Here is a 20,531-nt window from a genome sequence, read left to right on the forward strand (position 1 = left end):
AAGTTATATAATTTTGTCCAGGCCACAAAGCTTGTAAGCAGCAGAGCTGGGATCTGGCCTGTAACCATCTCTGTTCTCACGTCTTAAGAAAGCTGTTTCCATCTTCACTAGGTGGCCAGTGCTCCCCGCCACACCACCTTCTTCTCTCTCATCACATGACCTCACTTACTTTACAGAAGATAAAGGTCCCCAGGCCGACTCCTTCAGCCCCAAGCTCCTGCCGCCACATGCTGTACTGCCTTCCCTTCCCTCTCTGTGGACAAATCTCTCTCCTTCCTCCTACATAAAGCTAATCCCTACACTGAAACCCCATGGCCCACCTGCTCTTGCCTCCTAAGGACCCTGACTTATCAAATGCTCTCTCAAAGTATCTTCAAGCTCCCTCCTCTTCTTTCTCTTCTAGATCTTTCTGCTCAGCTTATAAACGTGTTCAAGTAACCGCTGTTGTGTGTGTGTATCTTCTCCTTTTCCCCTGTCTTTTCAGCTACACGTTAGAAGAGGATGTATTCCACATCACCCTCTCACCTCTCCTCCAAACACCGCCACTGTTCCAGCTTCTGCCTCCACCTACAAGGTTCTACCCCGTTGATAAATCCGATGATTCTATACAACTAATCGTATTGGTTCTAAGTGTCTGAAATCGTTCCACCATGAAGACAAGAGGTCTAGATTCAGATCTTGGCTGCACCGTTTTCCATCTTATGAGCTTGGGCAAGTTACTAGCCTATCAATATCAGTTTCCTTGTCTATAAAGAGGGATGATGACAGAACCCACCCTCCTAAGACCACTGTCTGGATTACATGAGTTAATATTCGTGATGCACTTAGTACAGACTCTGGGACATGGTTAAGAACAATATGAATGTGTGCTGTTGTATCATTACCTGCTTATCATGATCATCAGTACTGAGACCCCAGCTTCCCTGGCTGCCAGGGTGGCTCATCTCCACCCCAAGGCAGCTCCTCCTCAATTGCCCTTCCAGACTCCCCCCATTCCACTCAAATGTTTCCCTGGCTGCCTCACCTACTCCTGATGATGCCAACCTTCCTCCTGAATGTGCACCCCCACCCCAGAGGTCCCCAAGTCCAGATCTGTGTGCACACCCTGCTGGCCTCAGACAGCTCCACAGCACCTCAAAGTCATGTCGAGATCTAAACTCAGCGTCTTCCCTCTAAAAAGACTTGCCTCCCCTCCTGTATATTATCACCATCCAGCCGTCTCACCAGAAACCCGGGTGTCATTCAGAACTCTTCTCGCCCTTCTCTCTGCAGTCACTAAGATCTTCCGATTCTACCCTCTCACTATTTCTCCAATCAGTCTGCCTCCCTCCATTCAATTCACTCTCGTCATCTCCAAGTTCCTAACTAGTTTTCCCCACCAAAGATGACCCTGTCCATCTGCTGTTGGCAGTCATCTTCCCAAAATAAAAACTGTATCACATCCATCAAGATTCGGTTCCAGCACCATCTCGTCTGGGAAGCCCTCCCAAACCTCCCCAACCTGAGCTAATTCTCTGTGCTCTTGGAGTTCGTCACCCTGTAATGCACAAAGCACATCTGGCAATGTCTGGAGACATGGACTGGGTGGAAGCCAGAGATGCCAGCGAGCCCCCTAAATGCACCGAGTAATCATCAGACCCCAAATGTCTACAGTCCCGAGGTCAAGAAACCCTGTGGCACTGTAGTCTGACTGCATGTCAATCACCCGTAGTGGACTGTAGGTTCCTTCAGAAGAGTCTTTTTTAAAGCCCTATGCCTAATACAAGACCTTTCCCACAACTGATACCCAGTACATGAATATACACAAACCAAAGAAACATCTTTTTCCCTCTTCTACTTACTCTGTAGGAAAACTTAAGCTTCCGAAGCTCAGCCTCTAGTTTACTCTGGTACTGCTCACTTCCTTTCACGTAGCTCACACCAAGATTCTCGACTGCTTTTAGCACTAGAAAAATTTTTAAAAACAGAAGAAATGAATAAAACATATAAATGCAAGATAATTTTAAAAAACTAAATCCAAGACAAATAAAATCTATGGCTACCAATTCCATAGTTACTTGTTTATAAAAGATGACAATATTTAAGCTTTATTTTCTGCAAGTACATTATATAAGTTATATATGTTTATCAGAGGATAATCTCCACCATGTGCAGAAAATACCCACATCCCACAGCATAATCTCACACCAGGGATTCTCAACCAGAAGGGAGAGAGGGATGGGGGGAGATCACTGATGGACTGAGCACCACTGCTGAGGGATGCAGAAGTGTGTCTGCATGTACAGCCCTCGTGTGGAGCCGTCTGTGAGGCAGTCTGCTTCACTGACTCAGCACAGACTCATCAGAAGACAGCCCTTCCCCTCCTGATGAAACAGAGAAGGAGAAGACACAGCAGTGAAGAAGCAAACAAGCCACCGTGACTAGATGCTACACACTGTCCAAAGGTTCCTGAAGCCTCTGTCAACCCTTCCTCAGATGAATTCTTCTGCCATCGGTATGAAAAGAGACATTTTTTAATTCAAGAACGAAGAACTTCTAAAATGAATCCTGAACATAAACCCATGTCCCCCAGGTACCTCCGTATTATGGTGTCCCGAACCACTCATTCTCTGCCCCTCAATCCCACTCCTCTTCCTGCCACCCCACCTCCATCCGCAGAATTTCTATCCACCAGATCATCCACACTGGAACTTCAGCCACCCCCACCTGTTCCACCACTCCTCATACCTAAGAGTCGCCAAACCCTGTCAATTACACCTCCTAGTATCCCTTCAATCTCTCCCTTCCTGTCGCTGCCTTACCATCTCACCTCCTAAGTGCCAAACCCAAGGGACGCTTTTCAATCATCACCTTAATCTCAATGAGGCATATGACACTGCTAAGCTTCCCAGAACCCGTTCTCCCTTGCCTTCACCTTTATTCAACAGGTAATACAGATACTCTGTATTAGCAGTTCTCACCCTGCTCCTCTAAGAATGATTAACAGTATCTCACCTCTACTTCTGATCTTCCCACCAGGATATCGTGGAACATAAACTCTACAGACAGTGTTGTTATTTGTTTCAGTTTACAACTAACTTATTTCTTTCTTCCACCAACACACAGAAGTAGGTCCCCAGTAAAACTGCTACATCCTTCTTACACCCCAATATTACACCATTAGCTTGGCACAGAATGCCCTTGCTTACCCATACTTCTCCATCTACCCTGAACTTGTCACTGTTCCCTCCAATATGACACTCTCTCTCATGCCTCCAAGCCTTTGTACAGGTCATTATCCCAGCTTGCAAAAACCCTTCACTTCTTCTCTGTTGAGAAATTGCTACTCATCCTTCAAGGTCCAGATCACATTTCAACTTCTCTTAAGAAGTTTTACTTAATCAGACTAGGACAATCACTCCCATCTCTATGTTTCAGTAGCCCTATTAGTTACCTCTACTAGAGCACTTAAAATACTAAACTACAATTATTATTTTGGACATCTGTCTCCATGTACTAGAATACAGCTTCAACGAAAATGAGAATTACATGATTCAGCTCAAAATCCCTACCACCTAGAATAAAGTGGAACTCAATAAGCAGGCACTGTACAAGGAATAAATGAATGAATAGCAAAATCTCAACAGAAAACCCTCAGTAAATATTTGTTGAATGAAGGAAATAAATTACTCTAATTCATTCCCACAAAGTATACGTGAGGTTCTCAAGAATATATAAATTCTAATTCAAATCACTCACATTTAACTCTATCGATAGCCAAGTTTTCAAATTCTATCAAAGATATGTTTCCAGAAGGCGGCTGCAAGTAAAACTGAAGGCTATGTGGGTAGCAAGCATTCCTCTGGTCATCTGCCAACCTCAGTTTCCTCCGATTTCCTCCAAGAAACTGCATCTTGTTACCTTGGAAGGAGGCACATAAAGTAGTTGAAATGATGGAAAATGGAGTTTTAAAAAAATGCAAAAAAATAACTCCACATGTAAAGGGAAAAAAAATTGAGGTTGAAGAGCACGTACGAAGTGTTAACAGTAGTGTCCCTGAGTGATGTCTTCTGTATCTTCCAGACTTTCGACAATACACCTGTAACAATTGTGCAGGGGGTGGGGAGAGGTGTACGCTGGAGGAGACGCAGGCAGTGGTCCTAGCCTCCTGCAACATCAACGGCAGGTGATGCTGCCTGCTCACTAGAGGTCTGTGTGCCTCCGCCCTTAGGTCTCTGCCGTCCCAAGAGTCAAGATAAGATTTCACACGGGCAGCAATCCTGAATTCGGAGGAGAGCGCGGGAGATTCCGGCTAGATAAGAGACTCCATGCGCAGGGTCCATTACTCGCTTCCTCCCTTACATCCCCGGGAAACAGACAACTGTCTTTCGGGTCCCGTCTGTCGGAGCTCCTCTCAGGAGCGTCCACAGATGCCTAGTGACACCCCGCTCCTGCCCTCCCCGCCCCCCACGCAGGGCGGTCTGTCAGCACCGGCACCGGCGGCTCTGCCCGGACACGCCACCAATACTCGATACCCACCCTCTGCGCCCGTAGCCCCAAAGCGCTCTCCTCCTTCTCTGGACTCGCAAGCCTCAACACCAGGATTACTTTCCGTCCCAAACCCGTGGGGGCTTCTCTTACCTCCAGCCACACGAGACGTGAAAACACACGAACCCCAGCAAGCGCTTTCCCGGGTGGCGGGAGAGTTCATACAGGACCGGAAGCGGAAGTGGCTGGACCACCAAACCCGCCCCAGAGGTCCCGCCCACCTGCGCGGCCCCGCGCTTGCTCACTGGGGCGCTCTGGGGACCGCGGGTTTTGCGTCCACTTTGTAAGCTGCAGTTCCTGTGCATGGAGCCGCGCTGTCTGGGGCGGTGGGCGGAGAGCGGGCCCGGCACTGGCTCCCCGCTAGGGACTCTGGGTAATCTCTGAGGGCCCCGGCCTTCAGGGCTGCACGGCCCGCGTCTTACAAATGCGGAGGCAGGCTCTGGGTCATCTACGTACAATGCCTAGGCCATCTACATACAAAGCCTAGACGGGCTTTTTCCTAGACTGCAGGCCCTCCCCTGGGGAAAGATTTACGTCCAGTGCACCCCCTACACACACCTGGTGCAGGGCGGCCACAGAAGATCTGCAGTGAACTAGAATGCATGCATCATGCACACGTGCACCCAGAAATCGCTCGGCGTCTAAAGTAGAGCAGGCCCAGAGGGGCATAGCGGCGAGCACGTGCAGAGCGCCGGGGAGAATGTGCCCGAGGGCTGCGGACCCGGAGCTACACCGGCTCCCCACTGCAGGACGCAAGGTTTTCAGAGCTGGAAATAAATTTCGCCTGTGGCCTCCAGGAGGCGTGTCTCGCTTACAAAAGGAGCCGCGGGAGGCTCTAGTAAAGATGGGAGGTGAAGAGCCCTCTGAAATGCTCAAGGTTTTAGCGTCGTAAACTGCACTGAAATAACGTAAATCTTCAGAGCACTTACCCAGCATGGACCAAACTTGGCTGGCACTGACCTTGTACCAGGACGCGTTCTAAGTGACTTACACATAAGTTCATTTTATTTCCATAACCATTTAAGGTAGGTTCTATTATTAACCCGCTTTACAGATAAGGAAACCGTGCAACAGAGAAGTTAAGTGACTTCAAATATCGCACAGTAAATGGCAGAGCCAGGTTCAAAGTCTGGGAGACATGCCAATCACCACAGTGCTAACCACCACACTGTACCAATTCCACTATCAGCACCTCCCCTTAATTCCTTATTCAACACACAACTAACATCACCTGGCCTGAAAAAGACACCTGAAGCGTAAGAACTGCCTGAAGAAACCTGGAGCACAGACCATAAGAACATTTATATGAATGTTTAGCTGATCTCTGGATAGGGAAGGAATTTAAATATAACAACTTACAAAGAAAAATACCTAAAGACTTGACTATACAAATGTAAAATTGTGCATCTAAAAAAAAATCACAAGAATTTTTGCAGTCATAGCAATAGGGGAAAAGTTCACTATAAAAATAACATCAGGGACTTCTCTGGTGGTCCAGTGGTTAAGAATGAGCCTTCTAATGCGGTGGACGCAGGTTTGATCCCTGGTGGGGGAACTAAGATCCCACATGCCGCAGGGTAACTAAGCTGGGTGGGCTCTATAGAGCCCACGCTGCAACTATTGAGCCCACATCACAATTAGAGAGAAGCCTGCCCGCCTCAACAAAGAGCCTGCACACCACAACGAAAGATCCCACCTGCCGCAACTAAGACCCAATGCAGCCAAATAAATAAATAAATAAATATTTTAAAAATTAAAATTAAGGCTTCCCTGGTGGCGCAGTAGTTGAGAGTCCGCCTGCCGATGCAGGGGACACAGGTTCGTGCCCCAGTCCGGGAGGATCCCACATGCCGTGGAGCGGCTGGGCCCGTGAGCCATGGCCGCTGAGCCTGCACGTCCGGAGCCTGTGCTCCGCAGCGGGAGAGGCCACAGCAGTGAGAGGCCCACGTACCACAAAAAAAAAAAAAAAAAAAAAAAAATTAAAATTAAAAAGTAAATAAAAATAATATCAAAAAGGCTAATACCATCAAGACGTAAAGAATTATGTAAATTGGGAAAAAATCATAAGATACAAATGGGAAAAGAATAGCAATAGATAATTCATAGACAAAGCAACTAATGATAAAGTGTGAAAAAATGTCTATCATTGGCAGCAAAGAAAATTTCCCCTACAAAACTGGCAAAGATTTTACAATGAAAATACTCAGTATCGGGCAAAGCACAATACGATGGGCTCATATAGGAACTGACTGCTGTGCTACAATTGTGGAGTATACTGTAGTTATATGTATTATGAGCCCTAAAAGAATTCATACAGTTTTACCAAAGTATTTCACTTACATGAATCTGTCCAGAAATAGACACAAAAATTTGTGTCCAAGGAACGTCATTGCACCATTATAAGGATGAAAACCCAGGAAAATAAATAAATGATGGTGTGTTCATATCATGAGACATTACACAGACTTTTTAAATACATATGTTTTTGAACAATATTGACCTGGGAAAATGTTCAGGATGCTATGAAGTCAACAGAGCAGAATACATAAAACCACATATGCCAGATAATCCCAATTTTGCAAGAACATAGCATTACAATTTTCTCCAGCATTTCTGACTACTACCAATAGGCTGCCCTCTGCAACTCCTATCCTCGTCTTGCAATCCAGGCATGTGTTATCCGTTGCAATCAGAATTTTACGTGCAAGACTGCCCCTCTGTGCTAGTGTTGTTTTTATTTCACTTTTCTTGGCTTCATCTTTGGCCTGGTCTTAAACTGGCCCTCTTTTAACTTAAGTGTCAATGCCCCTTTTTCTACAATAGATGATATTAAATACTTCTTTAGGCAATTTAAAAAATTAGTCTATTGCAAACAGAAAATTGCTTACATAAGTGGGAACTAAGACACTGACAATGGAACATTTGATGGTATTTTTAAAGTTCCATTTTAATTTTATATAAAGTTCTATATTAATTTTAATTCAAGAAACATTTGAAAACTTCCCACAGCATGGCCCCAGGATTTGATGACTTTCTTGCCAATGACTGCCCCCAGCTTATAAGCTGAACTACCAGCTCTTCCCCAAAGAAGGCCTTGCATTCCCTACCCGTGTCTCTTTGTGGTGCTCTCCCCGCTTCAAGAGCCCTAACCTTCCCTCCTGTTGGAATCCTCCCTGTCCTTCAGCACTTCAGTTGTCAAATACTACCTTCCTCTGTCCTGCTGAACCTTTGCTTATGCCGCATGGTTTAAACCCCCAGCGCTTCCGAGTTGTATAATTCCTTCTCCAGCTCTACCCCTCTACTATAGAAGGTCTTCATCTTTGGGGAACAGGAACCACTGAATGATTTAATGAATGCACTCCTCAGAAAAATGCACCTACACACCAACTTTGTTCACTCTTTCAAAAGGTTTGTGAACACATGTGTGGCTGACTGTGTAGCACTACCAAATTTTCAGCTCTTTGGGGACAGGCCCCTTTTTTTGTCTTTGTGATTCCTAAAATGCCTACCAGAGTATCTTCCAAATTAAAAGATGAGGTAATTAATGTCATTTTATGACATTTCAGAGAGAGCTGGAAAAATATGCTCACGTTTCACATTACCAACAGCTTACTAAACATGTCACGTAGAGCTGCCTTTTCACAGTGTTAAAGACGCTTTAAGCTTCAGAGTACAAAATAGCCTGTGTCTGTTCCAACTGTTTTAGCATCTTTATTGTTTTCCCATGCCACGGTTTTTGTCACTACCTCACTGTGGACAGTGTTTTTGGCAATTGCAATACGAATCTACGTATCACAGGACCAATAATGCACAATAATGATACATTTCAGTTAGCCATACTTGGTAAATCACTGTGAGTTCTTCCTGTGTTTATTTCACCAACCAAATGGATTGACCCAATGCTCAGCTCTGGCAACTGTGGTGAATATAAATTACAGACCCCAACCTCACAATCAGGGAGAAGAAAACACATATAAACATATAACTTTTACTTCCACTAGACCATAACCATCCCAAAATCAGGGACTACTGTGTCGTTCATCTTTGTAACTCTGGTGTCTGTGTCATTCATCTTTATAACCCTCCATGGTCCCTCAACAAATATTTATTATCCTGAGATGATGTAAATATGAGAGATGTATGAAAAAAGTGATGTGTTCAGCTGAATATTCAACAGATGGTTTGAATCAAATGGGATTCCAACCTATAAAACTTCAAGTCCTCATCTGAAAACTTTGTACACATTCCTTCCAGAATGACTTGGCTCCCTAGTCTAGCCTGCAATAAAGCGCAGAGTACCTTGTCTGATGGAATTTCCATGAATCATCACTGCTCAATTCATTGCCTGCCCTGGGCATTACCCAGCTGCTGACAGGCTGTCCCACAGAGCTTTCACCCTTACGACTCCATCTCCAGGAGTTCTGTCCTGTCGTATGTCACACTTAACAGCTGAGATTTTAGTTGTCGTGCTTGGTGAATCAAAGCGAATGTTCATTCTTTCCCTGTGCAGGGTGTGTTGCCCTAAAAACCAAAGGCCTGGTAAGTTTCTTTACCCAGTGAGGATGCTATAAACTCTGGGTCCTTTCAGCTCCACTTGCCATGGAAAGCAGAGGAACAGGAGGCATTCCCAGCAGGACAGCTGACCCATAAAAGTTAATGCACACTTAGCCAGACATAGGTTGTGAGGTCAGGGTCTGTAATTTATATGTATCTTGGTTGCCAGGGTTAAGCATTGTATCAATCCAGCCCTTTCCATCCTGGTCCCTCCACCCTTTCCATTTCACTGCCCAGCTCTGGGAAGAAACCTAAAACCTCTTTCTTTCTCCCTTTGTTTCAGATTGCTTTTCTTAGCCTAGCATCAAGAAGCAAGAGAACTAAAGAAAAAACATTTCTTAAAAGAAAGTACACAGAGGGCAGGTTACCCTTCCATATATCAACAGTGCATGATTTGTTTCAGAAATACTAACAGAGCACCTGCTAAGTGCCAGGCAATGTTTTCTCTGCTGGGAATACAAGAGTGATGAAACAGCCAAAATCCCTGCCCTCATAAGCCTTATATTCTAGTGGGAAAGAGAAATAATAAACAAGAGAATTATACACATTGCTATGTTAAATAAGAAATTCTAAGCTGGAAAATAAAACAGAGGAAGAGGATATTAAGTTTTTGGAGGAGGCATTGAAATTTTAGAAAGGGTAGCCAGGAAATGATAGCTAAGAATGTGAGCAGGAAGGAGAGACCAGAAGAAAATTAGGGATTTAGTCATGCGTATCTTTAAGAGAATAGCATTTCAGGCACATGGAAGGCTTGTCATAACTCCATAGTATTTAAGACAATGTGATATTGGTATAGGGATAGACAAATCAACCACTGGAACAGAACAGAGAACCCAGAAATGGGCCAACACCTATGAAGAAACCTGGCATCTGACAGGTCCACTGTACAAATCAATGGAGAAAAGATGTGACAGTTCTAAATGGTGCTGGAACAGTTGGCTATGGGGGGAAATTATACTTCCTACCTCCCTCTGTACACAAAAATCAATTCCAGATGATGTAATGACTTAACCGTGAATGGCAAAACTAAGACTTTAGAACAAGTACATAGATAGCCTTGATGTAGCAAAGAATTTCTTTTTTTTTTCTTCTTCTTTTTTTTGGCCGAGCCGCTTGGCTTTTGGGAGGATCTTAGTCCCCCCACCAAGGATTGAACCTGGGCCCTCAGCAGTGAGTCCTAACCACTGGACGGCCAGGGAATTCCCAGCAAAGAATTTCTTAAACAAGTCACTAAGAAAAAGCACCAGCAGTTAGGGAGATGGATGGTGGTGATGGTTGCATAATGATGCCACTGCACTGTACACTTTAAAACAGTGAATTTTGTGTTATGTATATCTTAACACAATTTCTTTATAAAAAGCACAAGCACAAAAGAAAGATTGATAATATTAACTACACTAAAATTAAGAACTTAACTTTAAAAATATATAAACATACATTTTTAAAAGCATTTGCAAGTTGGGAAAAGAAAGTTGTAAGAAATAATTAACATAAGAGTTAGTATCCAACTATAATCAATAAGAGAAAAGTAAAAACACAGTAGAAAAGAGGGGGAAAAAAAACCTAAACAGATGTTTCACAACAGAGGAAATATAAATGACCAATAAAAGTGTGAAAACATGTTCAACCACATTAGTAATTGAGGAAATGCAAATTAAAACCACAATGAGATAAATATTGTAAGCCCACCAGATGAACAAATATTTTTTAAGTCTGAAAATATTGTGTTGACAAAGAACTCATATACTGCCAGTAGAAGTGTTAATTGATGAAGCTACTTTGAAAACAATTTGACATCTTCTGGCAAATTTGACCCTTTGTCCCAGTATTGTAATTCTACTGTAAGTATACTCTCTGGAGAGATTTTTGTACATAGACATCAAAAGACACTGATGAGAATGTTCATAGCAACATCAGGATAAACACTGGTAAGTACCCATCATCAAGAAAATGGCAAATAAATTGTAGTCAGTTCACACAGTGGAATATAAAAAACAGCAAAACTGAATGAACTACAATTAAACACATCAACACTGATGAATCTCAAAAATATAATGTTAACTGAAAAAGCAAGTCAGAGGAGAATCCATAGGTGCTGGTATCTTCCACGCCACCCCTCACCCTCCCTCCTGCTCTCTGCTCCTGGTTCGTGTGAATCGTCCTCTTGTGCCTTCTGCTTCCAGACCTTCTGAAGGCAATTAAGAGCCCCAACAGGATGCAGGAAGGAGAGAAGGAAGTGAGACAACGTATCTGTTCCCCTAGCTGCCTTCCCGCAAGGCTGCCTATGTCCCTCCGCCTGTCACTGCGCCCCTCAAGGTGACCGCCTTGAAAGGACTCCCTTCCTCCACCTTTCAGGTCTCCACACCATAACATGTTGACTTTGGTGAGGCCCTACCTGATTGCACTATCGACCCTCATGGTTCCCTACCCCCACACCTTCACAAATGGTCTCTGCAAAAAATCATCTTTGAATCAGCCTATTTTGAGTGTGCTATCTGTCTCTTCTTGGAACCTGATGGATACATATCAGCATTCATGTGAAAGCTTAAAAAAGTGAAATAATATATTGTTCAGGGATCCATACTGCAGGTGGAAATTGTCAAAAACGCAAGAGAGAAATTAACACCAAATTCAAGATAGTAGTTGACTCTGCGGGGAGGAAGAGGATGCACCGTTGGGGGCACATGGGCCTTCAAAGGTTCTGGTATGGTTCTGGAGCTTATGCTCAATACTGGGCACACGAACATTCCTTTTAATATTCTTCTTCAAGCAGTATATATATGTAGAGTGGACATCTAAAAAGGAAAAGGGACAGCCCAGGAAATAGGAGAGCACAGTCAGTCATCCTCCTCATGGGATCCCATTGGGAACACAGTAGTTTTCACTCTTATTTCCTGCTCCCTCCACCCCACACCTCATCCCCACTTCCTATCCCTCCAAACCGGTATGTTCTCTCCCTTCTCTCTTATTAGCCCCAAGACAGGGCTGACGTGGCAGGAGGGACTGAGGTTTCAGAGCAGCGACCATTGAAGGCCTGGTGTGGGCTTCCTGCAGACAACCATTCACACCTGATGTCCCTTGTCTTCTGTCCAGGGTCCTGGCACCAGGTGCTCACCCTGGCAACACAGGTCCTCCTCCTGCCTATCTGTCTCTGAACCGCTCAGGTGCATACATCCAGAGTCCTTTTCACTGAGAGTCACCAGCCTTGCCTAAATTCTCACCCCCACTTGCTAGGGTAATTCACCCCTTCCTGTAATGACCTGGGAGGAGGATTGCCTGAGCCCCCCAAACAGCTCGTCCTGCCAGGAGCTTCTCAGCATCTGGACACAACTGCAGGGGGCAGGAGAGGTAGATTACTAGTCTGACCCTCTCACTTGGGGTAGCATCATGTGGACCAGAGCACAGAATCCTGAATCTGGGCCTGGGATGGAAGGAAGAGAGATGGGATGGGAACTATATGGGGTCTAATCCAAAACCTCTGCTTCGAGTTTATCTGTCTGGTAAGTGTGGCGGCTAGCGGGACATGGGCATGAAATGAACTCACAATGAACATAGTATCCAGTAAAGCTGTTCAATCTTGGTGCTGTTTATACAACCAGGAGACTAATAAAGAGCACAGAAAAAGATGTGACCTCGGTTTAGCCACATGGAAGTGTTTTCAATACTGGTATTTATAAGCTCCACTTACCAGTTATGGATAATTACTTATGGACCATAACTGTAGGCATTCGATTACTCTGTGTCAGATTAATTTTTTGGCAGAATTTCTTTTATCACAGTACTTATTATTCATGCCAGCTCAGAGCATCCAAAGACAAGAAATACTTATTTGAGGTTAGCACACAACCCAATTTGGAGCCTAACAATTTAGTATTATTTTTCTTCCCCTATTTAAATTTAAGCTGATTGGAATCCCTGTGCTAGACTCATCTACTTAGAATCATCTTTTGGTATTAAAAGGAATGTAGTTGAAGGAAGGGGGGATAAGAAAAGAATCTAAATAATCAAGCAACTCACCTCAGACACAATTTTGTCTTATGCTTTATAACTGATGTCATTTTCAATGTACTGTCTATTCAACCTGCTAAATGTGAACTTCTGAAGTGAATTGGTTATTTTACATGAATTCAACTAGGTCTGGGCAACATCCATTGTTCTTTGGGCCCAAGCTCTTCTGAATATATGAATTTTTAATAAGAGACTGATGATTAGACCATGAGCTCCTCGAGGCCAAGCTGACCAGCTCCCAGCACACAGCAGAGATTCCAGAGTGTCTGCTGAACTGAATTGAACTCTTCTGTATTTATTCCTGATTCCAGATGGGCTCTCATATGCCTTATGATGTAATCGTTCACAGGAGATGTGTTTTCACTCTAGACTTTGGCTATCCCATTGAAATTCCTGAACAAAATATTTTCTCTCCATTGGCTGGTTTTTGGAAACTGAAGTAGTTGTAAATATGATCCTGCTGTGATGCCAAGATTTAATTCCAGCTTGACAGGCTCACTGATAATCATGTCCAAAAGTTAGCCTCCTCAGCTAGAAAATGATTCTAACATTTCAGAAAATGGAAATGTAAAAATAAAAATAAATCTGCCTTTACTCTGACTAATCTAGACACTTGAGGAGAAATGCTCAGGGTTATCCTCAGTGAGGAAAGAGAAGGGGCCTACCTGACACACGTGTGGTCACCTCATCTGCATTTTCTTCTCTTTGAGCAACAAAACAATCTGTTAGCCAAGGGCCCATGGGGTAAAAACTTCATCCATCTACAGGGAAAATGGTTATTTCTTATGAGGTTAATATTTCAGCGTCAGTGCCCCAGAAGCAGTGTGGTGTGTACTTGGGACCCAGAATTGTCTTCTCACCTACTGCTCTCTTTCCAGCCTCTCTACCCCACAAGGTGCCAGACAACGGCCCCAAATCAAAGGCTTCAGCCTCTTCCTCAGGGACACTCACCACCACTTCCTCCTCACCCGACCCCCACACACACTCAGGCCACACAGGCTATGCTCAGAACCAAGGTCAGTGTTTCCCAGAGTACATTTATGAAGGAATTAGGTTATTTTTTCCTTTTTCCAGGGGAGTGATAGGAGCAGCTGTTTTCCTGGAAACTCAGTTTAATGACCTTCACCGTGGGAATTTTCTGTCTGCTATGTAGACTTAATCCTATCTTTTTTATGTTATATTAACTCCAGACTTTTCCAATATGTTTGTTTCCTAACAATCACAGTATGGGCATTTGTGGAACACATTATCGTTTTCACAGCAATTTCATTTACATGATCTAACCCAGGATTTCTCAAACCAATTGAATTTCTGGAGTCCTTTCATTCAAATATAATTTCAATTTTTTTCTTTCCATTTTCTCCTTACAATTTTTATGATAGGTGTTAGGTGAGCTGACGCAGGTTGTGAAAGAATTCATAGAAATATTAGCAAGGGAAGAAAAGAAAGTTTTTATTCACTTTCCAAGGGAGGAAAGGGGCCAGACACAAAGAATGGCGTTGGCACTTGAAGGGTGGGGGTTTGAGTCTTTTATTGGGCTTCAAAGAGCAAGGTGCAGGAAAAGGGGTGGGTTTATGTCTATTCTGGTCCACAGCAGTACTCGGGGCTGGCTGTGTCTCTATAGGATGTGCTTTTTGGAGAATAGACCTGCAGTCTTCAGTAGTTTTCCAGTTCTTGGGTGTCTGAAAGAGACTTAATAGGGGTCCTTGGCAGGTGTTACTCCATTTTGAATCATGTTAGATAGGTTTACAATAAGCTTTAAAGAACTTTTTTTAAAGCATATTCGGAGTCATCTGGAAGCCTGTGTTATTTCCAAATATGCCCTCAGTCCAGCCATTGCTTGTGACATCAATCCCGTTAGTGCCGTGTGATCATCTGAAATGACACAGTTTGACTTGCCATGTACAGTCAGCCCTCCATATCCATGGTTCTGCATCCTTGGATTCAACCAACTGAGGATGGAAAATATTTTGGGGGAATGTTTTCCAGAAAGTTCCAAAATGCAAAACTTGAATTTGTCACATGCTGGCAATTATTTACATAGCATTTCCATTGTATTAGGTATTATAAGTAATCTAGAGATGATTTAAAGTATATGGGAGGATGTGCACAGGTTATATGCAAATATCACACCATTTTATACAAGGAACTTGAGCATGCTCAGACTTTGGTATCCACTGGGGGTCCTGGAACAAGCCCTCCACGGATACAGAGGGATGACTATATTGGTAAGCGTGTCCAGCTGTTCTTAGATTATTAGCAGTTTCTAAAGTCAAAATACCAGTCATCACCCTGCATTATCATTGTTCTTAATTTAGATTTTTACCAACAGTTATACAGACAAAACTAGCTTCTGTCTTGCAGTCATTATTTGCAATTGCAAGACATTCTCATGAAAAAGCCTTTAGTTTCTTAAGATATTCAACAAGTCAAGGTTTGTTTGATATTGTGAAAACAAACCAGTGTAGAAAAGTCAAGTACTATTAAAAGCATAATAGAGGTGAACTTAAACATGAAGAGGATTCATTGGTGCCAAATAAGGTAAATGATACTTTATTTCACTGAACAAAGGAAGATTTCACAGCATTTGGAATAGTGATTTGTGGTGAGACACTTGGGTTTTCACAGGGTTTATAATTCAAAAGACATTTAGTGATTTCAAAGAACACACCCTGCTCCTCCAGCCAGTGCTCCATCAGTATTGCAAGTAGAAGTATTGCTCTGATTCGGCCTATGTACAGATCAGCTACAGAAAAGTCAATCTACAATGACATAGCAAACTTATGCTTACCAAAGGGGAAAGGGGGGCGGGGGAGGGATAAATTAGAAGCTTGGGATTAACATAATTACAAAATAGATAACCAACAAGGACCTACTGCATAGCGCAGGGAACTCTACTCAATATTTTGTAATAACCTATAAGGGAAAAGAATCTGAAAAAATATGTACTCATATGTGTAACTGAATTACTTTGCTGTATACCTGAAAGTAACACAACATTGTAAATCAACTATACTTCAATAAAAAAAAAAGAAAGAAAGAAAAAGAAAAGTCAATCTACAATGAAGGATGTTCAGTTTGTTGTACTTCTAAATTTTTCCCTCCTGCATTTTGTGGTGAACAATTAACTTGATCAGTCCTCCAATCAATTGTAGTGACTAAAAGCAAACTCATTTTTTAAAAATAAATAAATAACCAACTATGGTAATGACAATGATTCAGATGATGATCCACTGTGCTCAAAATAAAAATCATCTAGTAAAAAAGTGACAAACTCTTTCTATCATTAACCTTATCATATGCTCTTTAATTTTCACAAAACCTCATCCAGCAAATTAAATTAATATTGTTCATTGGAATTCTATCAGCTTTACAATTTTGTTTGTGTCTAACATGTAAATGTATTTAGGTTTTTTTGGGGTATCTTAGCTATGCACATATAAAAACTATCATAACAAGAACAAGGACATCAAAATGGTATAACATCAACTCTGGGTAACCTCAAAAATTTTCTTCCTCTTAAGGGCTTCTTTACATTACTTAAGTTTGAGAAATCTAGCCTAATCATAAATTAGATTAACAGTAAAGCTTTTGATTTATGCTACTTAGGATAACTTTCCCACAGTGATTTAAAACAATTTTCAACAAATTTAGAAATGTAAAATCAATTTAAATTTAAAATTTTTTAAATTTTAAAAGTCAGTTATTCCTTTCTGCTCCAAAGATTATTTTATTTGAATGAGGGATAATAGAATTTTATGACTGAGTTATTTCCAGAATGTATTGGCTTAGGGATAGACGTACTAGACCTTTGGAGTGTTTATTTTGTGGGAGATAAACAACGTTGTTTAAAAACACTCTTCCAAAAGGCTCAAGGTTGTTTAGAACATCCATTAACCTTAATGGATTTACAAAATATTAAGGAAGAGAAATGTGTTTTAGTAGCTGTGTCTTTGAGAGATAAAGATAATACTTTCATTGCTAAGAGATTTTATATCTTTATCTCTTAGCCATATATGAATAACCAAGCAACAATTTTCATATCTCTTATGGACACATAATTTTTAACCTACTGCTTAAAATTCAACAGCTACCTTGAAATCAATGAAACTCTGAGAAAACACTCAAAAACCAAAAATGTTTGCTAATGATTCAAGGATGTACTTAAATGGAATACTTAAAAATTCAGGAGTTAAATGGCTTGGAAAGAATATATATATATATAAATAAATTCTACTTTTATATATATAAAAATGTAATCTGCTAAAAAAAGAACTAAATACTAACTAAATTATTTAACAGATATTCATATTTAAAGGTTTTTTTCCCTAAAAAATTTTTATATTGTCATCAAAAAGGCCCAGGTGAGGCAATGTTTCATATTTGGTGTCTCAAATTTGGAAGTGAAGTCATTTCAAATTTGGAAGCAAGAATCTTGTGTCCCTCTGAGGGTGGAGGCTGAAGGTACTATTGTAGTGCTAGAAGGTTCTATCCCAGCCAGTAACTGGGAGTGTCTTCTGAAGTGTCTGTCTTGAGTGGTTGCCACGGAGATTGTAAAGGAAAATAGAACCAGAATTGCATCAGGATGCAGTCTTAACTCAGCCTGATTCAACACTCGTAAAACAAATAATCCGCAGGAGTCTTTTTAGGTAAACTCCTCCCTGATAGCACCCACCTGTAGGAGATCAGACTCTGGCTGGCAGCTTTCTACACTTCATTCTTTTTTTTTTTAAGGTTTATTTATTATTTTATTATTTTATTTATTTATTTTTTGGCTGCGTCAGGTCTTAGTTGCGGCACACGGGATCTTCATTGAGGCATGTGGGATCTTTCTTTGTGGCCACGCAGGCTTTTCCTTGCGGTGTGCGGGCTTCTCTCTACTGGTGGCATGTAGGTTTTCTCTTCTCTGGTTGTGGCGGGCAGGCTCCAGGCATGTGGGCTCTGTAGTTGTGGTGTCCGGGTTGCAGAGAGCATGGGCTCTGTAGCTTGTCGCACGCAGGCTCTCTCGTTGAGGTGAGTGAGCTCAGTAGTTGTGGCACACAGGCTTAGTTGCCCCGTGGCACGTGGGATCTTAGTTCCCTGACCAGGGCTTGAACCCCCATCCCCTGCATTGTAAGGCGCATTTCTTACCACTGGACCACCAGGGAAGTCCCTCTACACATCTTTTTTTTTTAATTTACTTTTGGCTGCATTGGGTCTTCGCTGCTGCGTGTGGGCTTTCTCTAGTTGTGGCGAGCGGCGTCTACTCTTTGTTGCGGTGTGCGGGCTTCTCATTGTGGTGGATTCTCTTGTTCGGAGCACAGGCTCTAGGCACACGGGTTTCACTAGTTGTGGTACGCAGGCTCAGTAGTTGTGGTTCACGGGCTCTAGAGCACAGGCTCAGTAGTTGTGGCACACAGGATTAGTTGCTCCGCGGCATGTGGGATCTTCCCAGACCACGGCTCGAACCCGTGTCCCCTGCATTGGCAGGTGGATTCTTAACCACTGTGCCACCAGGGAAGCCCCTACACTTCATTCTTAATACTGATTTTTCAAATCATCAGGTATGATGTTTCCAGGACTGTTTCTCCCATTCTTAGGACTACCATACCAGTCGATGATTTGAGCTCAGGACCAACATGAGTTTCAGCACTGGCAGCAGTCTTTAAAAGGAGAGGGTGGGCTTCCCTGGTGGCGCAGTGGTTGAGAGTCCGCCTGCCGATGCAGGGGACACGGGTTCGTGCCCCGGTCCGGGAAGATCTCACATGCCGCGGAGCGGCTAGGCCCGTGAGCCATGGCCGCTGAGCCTGCGCGTCCGGAGCCTGTGCTCCGCAACGGGGGAGGCCACAACAGTGAGAGGCCCGCGTACCGCAAAAAAAAAAAAAAAAAAAAAAGGAGAGGGTAATGAAACCCAGAAGAAAAGGGGTCTTACCCAGACCAGGTACCAAAAGAATGGCTATCCTGTGCTTGGTGTAGACAGACATCGCTTCCGTCTCTTGCAACGAATACCTTTATGCACAAAAATAACAAACTAAAACAAACAAAAAAAAACCACCTAAAACATCACGTGTTTGAAACCACCTACCTACTTCTCCAAAATCAGCTAGTCTCACCAACATTAATAGTAGGATGGCAAAGATAACTGGCAACCCTCCCTATCCCCTTTTGATAAGAGGGAAATCCTTTTAATTGAGGTACTTTAATACAGATCAGTACCTTGTACAAGTTGAGGCAGAGAGCAACCATTAAGGGTCCCTGTTTCTGCTGCTGCCTTACCTGGGGTGAAGTTGGAAGATGTCCAACTTTGCATCTAAGCTTGAAGATGAGGACTGTTGTTTCTAAAGGTAGGACCAGAACTCTGCCAGGAGGGAAAATAGCAAGACAAGTTTAAACCAAGATTTATCCAGAAAAACTAACGTCTCTGTTTGAAAAATGTGCTCACTTATTGTCAACTCATCAAAAAACCAACAGCCTCCTTACTCTTACTGGAAGGAAGGTTGAACTCAAACAAGTAGATACATGTTACCCCACACACAGGGACTGGACCCCATCTATGGCCCAGTCCCCAAACCCAGCACATGGGGACACTCAGCCATGGAATTGTCAGGACGAGAACCCAAGCTTTCTGATTCCAATCCCAGTGCAAGAACTAGTGTGAAGGCAGACTTGGCAGCTCCTAGTGACAGATGGGATGAGGGAGACCAGGACAGGGAGGCAGGGAAGAGAGTGCAGAGTCCAGATGATTCAGATTTATTTATTTGGTTTTGTCTTTCACTATTCCTATGCTTTATTATAAAATGCACTTTCTGAACATTATTTTTACATTTTCTGTATGTTATCTTTAACTTCCATAGCAATGTGTGAGTTTGGGCTTGACAATCATCTTACACAAATGAAAGTAACTTAATAAAATGACAATTTTTACTGTTTAAAAGAAGAAAATGGAAGACTTCTCTGGTGGTGCAGAGGTTAAGAATCCGTCTGCCAATGCAGGGGACACAGTTTCGAGCCCTGGTCCGGGAGGATCCCACATGCCATGGAGCAACTAAGCCCGTGCGCCACAAGTACTGAGCCCATGTGCCACAACTACTGAAGCCTGTGTGCCTACAGCCCCTGCTCTACAACAAGAGAAGACACCACAATGAGAAGCCTGTGGACCCCAACAAAGAGTAGCCCCCACTCACCACGACTAGAGAAAGTCCACAAGCAGCAACAAAGACCCAACGTAGCCAAAAATAAAATAAATTTATTTTAAATAAAAAATAAAAGAAAATGCTTCTCATAATTTGGAGGGAAAGGAGAATGAAGAGAAGTCCACTGCTTCACAGGAAGGCCCAGTTCTGTTGCTGTTAAAACTCTGCCCCACAGTGTGATATTTCACCCCTCTCGCATCTGGTCCAGGCCTGCTTCCAGGGCCACCTCCTTCAGGCACCCAGCATACCCACAGCCACTCCACACTTCCA

General features: G+C 42.9%; 1 protein-coding gene across 2 annotated transcripts in view; it reads right to left on the reverse strand.

Moving 5' to 3' along the window:
• PRIM2 (DNA primase subunit 2) overlaps nucleotides 1-4,719 on the reverse strand; it is a 276,717-nt gene extending 271,998 nt beyond the window's left edge. Inside the window, exons 1-3 of one of the 2 annotated variants that reach the window (XM_081246598.1) lie at nucleotides 4,621-4,719; nucleotides 3,739-3,900; nucleotides 1,842-1,945 (exon numbers count right to left, since the gene is read on the reverse strand). In XM_081246598.1, the coding sequence (XP_081102724.1) occupies nucleotides 1,842-1,945; nucleotides 3,739-3,900; nucleotides 4,621-4,690 (336 nt within the window). In that variant the 5' untranslated portion in view covers nucleotides 4,691-4,719. Of the gene's footprint in view, nucleotides 1-1,841; nucleotides 1,946-3,738; nucleotides 3,901-4,014; nucleotides 4,334-4,620 lie in introns of those variants that run through there. The other variant, XM_081246597.1, reaches the window with a different exon arrangement.
• Nucleotides 4,720-20,531: the final 15,812 nt, after the last annotated feature.

The sequence above is a fragment of the Mesoplodon bidens genome, assembly GCF_964165515.1.
Source record: "Mesoplodon bidens genome assembly, chromosome: 10".
Classification (NCBI taxonomy): domain Eukaryota; kingdom Metazoa; phylum Chordata; class Mammalia; order Artiodactyla; family Ziphiidae; genus Mesoplodon; species Mesoplodon bidens.